The sequence below is a fragment of the Tachysurus vachellii genome, chromosome 20, assembly GCF_030014155.1.
Source record: "Tachysurus vachellii isolate PV-2020 chromosome 20, HZAU_Pvac_v1, whole genome shotgun sequence".
Classification (NCBI taxonomy): domain Eukaryota; kingdom Metazoa; phylum Chordata; class Actinopteri; order Siluriformes; family Bagridae; genus Tachysurus; species Tachysurus vachellii.
Genome location: NC_083479.1, coordinates 2492682 through 2499880, shown reverse-complemented (window position 1 = coordinate 2499880; position 7199 = coordinate 2492682). Strand labels below are relative to the sequence as shown.

At 38.0% G+C, this 7199-nt stretch overlaps 1 protein-coding gene across 1 annotated transcript; it reads left to right on the top strand.

Moving 5' to 3' along the window:
* The first annotated feature begins 3965 nt into the window (after positions 1 to 3965).
* LOC132863437 (collagenase 3-like) lies at positions 3966 to 6191 on the top strand. Its single transcript, XM_060896244.1, has 10 exons — positions 3966 to 4082; positions 4169 to 4371; positions 4454 to 4602; positions 4755 to 4883; positions 4974 to 5135; positions 5230 to 5350; positions 5445 to 5578; positions 5661 to 5814; positions 5913 to 6016; positions 6097 to 6191. The coding sequence occupies exons 1-10, from the start codon at positions 3966 to 3968 to the stop codon at positions 6189 to 6191; spliced, it is 1368 nt and encodes a 455-aa protein (XP_060752227.1).
* Positions 6192 to 7199: the final 1008 nt, after the last annotated feature.

Sequence of the window (7199 nt, the reverse complement as noted above, 5' to 3'; positions counted from 1 at the left end):
AAGAACAACTGAGTCCAGTGTTTAAAGGACTGTTTCAGAAATCACTTGACACACACAAAGTTCCAAAGATATGGAAAATAGCAGAAATTCTACCACTTCCTAAGAAACCCAAACCAGTTGGACTGAACGACTTTAGACCAGTGGCACTCACTTCCGTTGCTATGAAGTGCTTTGAACGGATTGTTTTAACTCGTCTTTAAATACAAACCCAAGCTCAAATGGACACATTACAGTTTGCTTACAGAGAGAAAAGGGGTGTGGAAGATGCTGTTACAACCCTCCTGAATGGAATTTACAAACATCTTGAAACACCGGCTTCTTATGTACGTATACTGTTTGCAGACTTCTCCTCAGCTTTTAATACCATCCAGTCACACTTATTGATAGAGAAGCTGACAAGCATGGGTGTAAATCTCACTCTTTTAAAGTGGATTCAGGACTTTTTTAATAGGCAGGCAACAATATGTGAGGGCGGGTCACGGTCGGTCAAGAACCATTGTGACAAATACTGTACAGGAGTGCCACAAGGATGTGTTTTATCACCATTGTTATTTATTTTATATACTAATGATTGTGTCAGTCACCATTCTAACTGTTCACTGATTAAGTTTGCAGATGATGCCGCTTTAGTCGGTTTTTTAACAAATAATAATGAACAGGATTACAGGACTGAGGTTGACCACTTCCATGAATGGTGCAATCAAAACTCACTAATTTTAAACATTTCTAAAACAAAAGAAATGGTGATTGACTTTACAAAAAAAGCACCATCCATTGCAACCTGTTACTATTCAATGGACTGTTATTGAGACTGTGATGGAATATAAGTACAGTATCTGGGCACTATTATTGATTATAAACTCAACTGGTCTGCCAACACACTAGCAAGATACTCAAAAGCACAGCAACGGCTCTATTTTTTGAGGAAACTGCGTAGTTTTAATGCAGACACAACGACTTTGACATTGTTTTACTTAACTTTTATTCAGAGTGTGGTGACTTTCGCCATCCAGTGCTGGGGGGGGAGGTCTTTCTGTCCAGAACAGGAATATGCTGGATAAGGTGACTAAAATGGGCAGGAAAATTACTGGATCCGATGTTAAAAGCATCTCCAATCTTATAGATCAGTATACCCTCAATCTGGCATTGAGGATACTGGATGATCCATCCCACCCACTTTTCCTAGAGTTCTCATTACTCCCATCTGGATGTAGATTTCGAATGCCACCAACAAAAACTAAACGTGCCATTACATCATTTGTACCGAGGAGCATTCAGTTACTGAACAGATCAGACACAGGCACATAGAATTTTTAAAGAAATTTTTTAATTAGCTATCGATTCATTTTTAGATATTGGACTGATTATTGTATGTCACTATCATTGCTGTTTTTGTGTTGTTTATGTTTTTTTTTTTGTGTCTTCTATTTTGTAATGTTGTTGGATGTTAATGTGGCTTCCTTGAGTGCAAAACAAATTCCCTTTGGGGCAATAAAGGAAAAAAAAATAAAAAAATCTAAATGTAGGTCTGTAAATGTAGCCTCTGGTGTAAAAGAACAGAAATGATGTGAGTATGTATGTAATCGTGTGCAAGAATAATAGAATGATGTAGGAATGATGCACTTACTAGAAAGAATAACATTCGGTAGAATTTCTTGAGAACCCTAGAAGCATGAACATGAATCATGGACACTAATCGTTTTTTGTAAGTCTTTATTGTAACCAGGTACATATTTATGTTATGGATACCTGATACAGATTATAAGTACAGAGTTGTGCTATTCATTCATTCATTCATTTTCTACCGCTTATCCGAACTACCTCGGGTCACGGGGAGCCTGTGCCTATCTCAGGCGTCATCGGGCATCAAGGCAGGATACACCCTGGATGGAGTGCCAACCCATCACAGGGCACACACACACACACAAAATCAAAAAACTTTTTACAACATGGGCATGTGACATATCAAAACACTCAGAACAATGAGAGGAACTTCCTCACTTGAATTCAGATGACGTTACATGCTCGTCTCCACTTGCCTCCAAATGTTTTGGCACCCTTTCTTTCTGTCCACTTGCCTCCAAAAGTAACACTGACCCTTATGTCCACTCGCCTCCAAAAAGCACCGGCCTTTGCGAATACTTGCCTCGTCAAAGCCAACATCAGAGTTTGTCGCGACGAACTTTATAAATCTAGTTCATTAATGTTGTTTAATTATTCATAGTGTTTTTGAACCCTCGAATCTGATTGGATGGAGAAGGTCTGGATTATTTATGTATAAAAGCACCGAATTTTAATTTTGTAGGCGTCACCTTATTAAATGCAAAGTTTGACTTAAAAAAGGACATTCGAATACGTTTTTGACTATAGCACAAACTATGTCTTTGCGTGTGAGGATTTTGTACGTTATTTAAAATAATGGTGTAAATCGTTCCTGCTTGTAAACAGACAGTATACTAGAAATGTTCTAAATGCACATCTAGAGATATTACGTTACAAAGGTTATTTTTATGGTGTAAAACCTTTTCTAGATTAAAGCTGTTATAGACATTTCACAACATTCAGTAGTAAAGAGCTCAAAATAAATAAATCACTAAAAAATATATATATATATATATGTATATATATATATATATATATATATATATATATATATATATATATATATATATATTTTTTTTTTTACTTATTATTTTTTATTTTTATTATTCATGTAGCTCATTCCATTCTTACTTGGAATTGGCTACATGATAGTAATGATTTTCTGTGAAATTTCTTTACCTCACTCCAGCACCTGGTTCACCCCAATTTCATGCATATACGTAACGTTCTTGTTGTTTTTAATGATAACCATTGCAACAAAGCAGCTTTACAGAAATCTAAATGTAGGTCTGTAAATGTAGCCTCTGGTGTAAAAGAACAGAAATGATGTGAGTATGGATGTAATCGTGTGCAAGAATAATAGAATGATGTAGGAATGATGCAGTTACTAGAAAGAATAACATTCGGTAGAATTTCTTGAGAACCCTAGAAGCATGAACATGAATCATGGACACTAATCGTTTTTTGTAAGTCTTTATTGTAACCAGATACATATTTATGTTATGGATACCTGATACAGATTATAAGTACTGGAAAGCAGAAGTCTTTGAAATGTCAGCGCCAGCTGAAGGAACATGTCTGAGTTTGATTGTTTTTTTTTTTTCAAATGATTCACGGTACAAGTGACGAAAAGCAGTACAAGTATGTAAACTGATTTCCTGATGTTTGAGAAAAAGGTTCAGTGGAAATAACCGTCATTAATAGCGTTTCTCAACATCCCTTCTTAGAAGATGCGATGCGACGACTTTGATTATTAGTCATGTGTGACTATCTGTTAATCCTGCATTAGCATCACACGCAAAAATAACACGGAACGTTTTTTTTTTTCGTCACTTTTTCAACCTACAACTATTCTGAAAAGTCTTCCCACGTTTTTATTATATTATATAGTTGATTTAAAGTGAATTATAATTAAAAATAAATAAATAAATAAAAACAAGTTTGCAGATATTTTTCTACATCTATTAAAATTCACAAGCTGAAATTTCTCGGTTAGAGCTTCGGATCTTCTGGAGTAAATCTCTACAGGCGTTAAACACCAGGATTTGTCATCAGACTGGATGGAGAGCGCGTTATAAGTCTTACGTGCTCCTGCTATACAGTATGGTCGAATGGGTTAGACAGAAGTTATTGTGTTGTGGGTTTTTCTAATTATTTTACACATGAAAATTATATTACATATTGGAACACATAAAAAAAAGCAGAATTCTCACAGAGGTTCTGCTGAACGCTTCGAATCTTTTCTAAAAGTAAAATCCCTTTCATCCCTGTGACTCAGGGAGTTGCTCAATACCTGATCCGTTACCATGTATAAAAGTGGGCATTAAACACAAACTACATCAGTTTACTGGAGAAGAAGCAAGATGAAGACTTTGTCCCAGTTGTGTGTCCTCATGACCCTGGTGTTCAGGGTTCACACAAGTCCAGTACCACAAGATACCTCGGTATTTTCTGAGAAAGGTGATGAGGAATTAACAAAGGTAGGAATGGCATTATGTTGTGCATCTTGATATTACTCTGGTTTTTGTTTAACCTGCTTTCTAACTGCAGATTGTTTCTATTGAAGCAGAATCATTTCATAAAATTATCCAGCATGGAAGAGGAGAACAAGCTGCCCTTTGGTCGCAAGGTCAGTGAGACCAAGCAGCTTTTCAGGTTAAACGTGACAGGAACTCTGGATGCTGAAAAGCCGGAAAAGCATCACTGTGGATTTACAGGTGTTTCAGAAGCTAAAATTTACAAATGGTCTACAAACAACTTAACCTACAGGTACCGGAGCAACATAGTGTCCTAAACACTGTATCAGACAAATGTTTCTGCTTTAGGTAACTCTTTTTATTTAATTCTACAGGATCGAGAAATACACTCCTGACATGTCTGTGGCTGAAGTGGACGAGTCTATCGATAGAGCGCTGCAAGTCTGGGCTCGTGTCACTCCTCTGAGGTTCACCCGCATCTACAGCGGCGTAGCCGACATCATGATCTCCTTTACTGTCGGAGGTGAGTCTCCTCATTTATCCAGTGGCGTTGGTGCCATTTTTTTTTTTTTATCAAGTCTTTCTAGTGGAATAAAAATAGAAATTTAGAGACCACAAAGTTATAAAGTAATACAAGTTATATCAGAGTTAATCAAATAGGTTTTCTATTTCTAGATCATGGTGACGGCTCCCCGTTTGATGGACCGGACGGTCTCTTGGCTCACGCATTTGGCCCCGCTGTTGGCCTCGGTGGAGACACCCATTTTGATGACGATGAGACCTTCACCTTCAAATCTCCTGATGGTAAATATATTCACACGTCATCGAACTTGCAATAAACACAACGCAATGTGCAGGATTCACAATTTCCCATCATTTATCGGGTCTCCCCAGGATACGTCTTGTTCTTGGTGGCTGCACATGAATTTGGCCATGCCCTGGGGCTTGACCATTCTAAAGATCCTGGAGCTCTCATGAACGCAAGGTACTCCTACAGAGATGTCGACAAATTCCTTCTTCCTGGAGACGACGTCAGTAAAATTCAGGCTCTCTATGGTGAGCTTCGGTTATGAGCTATTTTGTGAGAAATTATCCTGAGAAGCTGACACGCTAAACATCTATTTAACAACGTTTTTAATTAATCCAACAGGTCGAAACCCTGAAGAGCCCGATGTGCCCACACCTCCAACCACTCCTAATGCCTGTGACCCCAATCTGGTCATGGATGCTGTTACAAACCTGCGTGGAGAGACCTACTTCTTCAAGAACAAGTATGTGTGCATATTAAAAAAAAAATTAAACATCCAAAATATTTCTTTTAAGCATCTTTTATGCTAACCGTAATTGCTTATTTCTGTTGTTTAGTATTTTCTGGCGCCACCACCCTCAGATCCCCCAGATTGAACAATTTCTGATTAAGAGCTTCTGGCCCGATCTTCCAGATAATATCGACGCTGCTTTTGAGGATCCATCAGACGACTTGGTGTACATCTTTAAAGGTGAAAGGTTTTGTTTTGTTATGTTTTTATTGACAATACCGATTTAGAGTCATTTGTTTTAACTCATGCTCATGATCTTTAGGTCAGAAGGTCTGGGTTCTCAGTGGTTATGACGTCGTGAAACGCATGAATCTCGTTAGCTTCGGCTTGCCGGCTAAAGTGAAAAAAATTAACGCTGCCTTTTATGATGAGCATACCGGAAAGATGTTGTTCTTTGTTGACAAATCATACTACAGGTACGGCACAGTGTATTGTTACATAAAAGAAATACAAATAAAGGAGACAAGACGATCTTCCATTTTTGTACTGACTAATGGAATTATTTTGAAATAAGCTACGACACAAACAACAAGAAGATGGACGAGGGTTACCCTAAACTGGTGAAAAAGACATTCCCGGAAATGTCAGGAAAGGTTTCTGCGGCCTTCCGGTACAAAGGTACTTAAATCATTGTGACTAATTTCGACTTTAAATAAATAAAAAACAAAACTTAATTTTGTTTGCCTCATGCTTTTCAGGTTTCACCTACCTCTTCAGTGGAAGAAGAATTTTCGAGTTTAGCGAATCAACGTTGATGCGTAAGCTGGGAAACTACTACTTCTTGCAGTGTTAGCCTTTTGTGCCTCTTATATTTGTAAGCGACATGACATGTTTATTTATAATGAAAACAATTTATATAATTTATAATATATGTTGAATAAATCTATGTAATAAATCAAATTTAATCCAAAAGAGTTTGATATGTGATGATGCACATGATGGGAATCATGATGATGGGAAGTCGTGGCCTAATGGTTAGAGAGTTTGACTCCTAACTCTAAGGTTGTGGGTTCGAGTCTCGGGCCGGCCACGACTGAGGTGCCCTTGAGCAAGGCACCAAACCCCCCAACTTCTCCCTTTGTCGCAGCATAAATGGCTGCCCACTGCTCCGGGTGTGTGTTCACAGTGTGTGTGTGTGTGTGTGTGTGTTCACTGCTGTGTGTATGCACTTTGGATGGGTTAAATGCAGAGAACGAATTCTGAGTATGGGTCACCGTACTTAGCCGTATGTCCCGTTCACTTTTTCACATCGTGTGAGCTTGAATACTATCTATTCAATAACGAACAGTTCTATCCAAACTACAAAGGTTAATTAGAGACCCAAAACTATTCAGCTGAAATAATGATACAGGACTGACGGCTGATCTGATGTTACTCAGGTGCTGAATATTAAGCAGCTAAGAACCCTTATACCAAGTTGTGTTATCTGTCAAATTTTCTCTACTGGACCACATGGTCTAAAATAAATCAGTGGAAATGCTCTTTTTGGGGCTTGGACAATAGATAGAATGTGAGTATTAAGTGGGAAAACATGTGATTACAGTGTGTAAAACATGATGAAGTGCACTTTAGCATGCCTGTCCTGTACCTGCACAGATATTGCAACACACCTAGATGAGCACTGTACATCAATTTACCACCAGCAATACAGTCTATAGCCACTAGATGGCACTCTAATACAAGGAATAAGTGAGTCTGAGTACGCATGCGCATAAAGTATATTCACCTACCAACATCATGAGTCATAATATTACACAAACACTTGGTGAGTTATGAATTTAAGCGCTGTTGTGGTTCTGGT

Coding starts and splice junctions, on each gene's coding strand:
- LOC132863437 (XM_060896244.1), top strand. CDS start 3,966: ATGAAGACTTTGTCCCAGTTGTGTGTCCTCATGACCCTGGTGTTCAGG. Junction 5,351..5,444: donor ACCTACTTCTTCAAGAACAA/GTATGTGTGCAT, acceptor TCTGTTGTTTAG/TATTTTCTGGCGCCACCACC. Junction 5,579..5,660: donor CTTGGTGTACATCTTTAAAG/GTGAAAGGTTTT, acceptor CATGATCTTTAG/GTCAGAAGGTCTGGGTTCTC.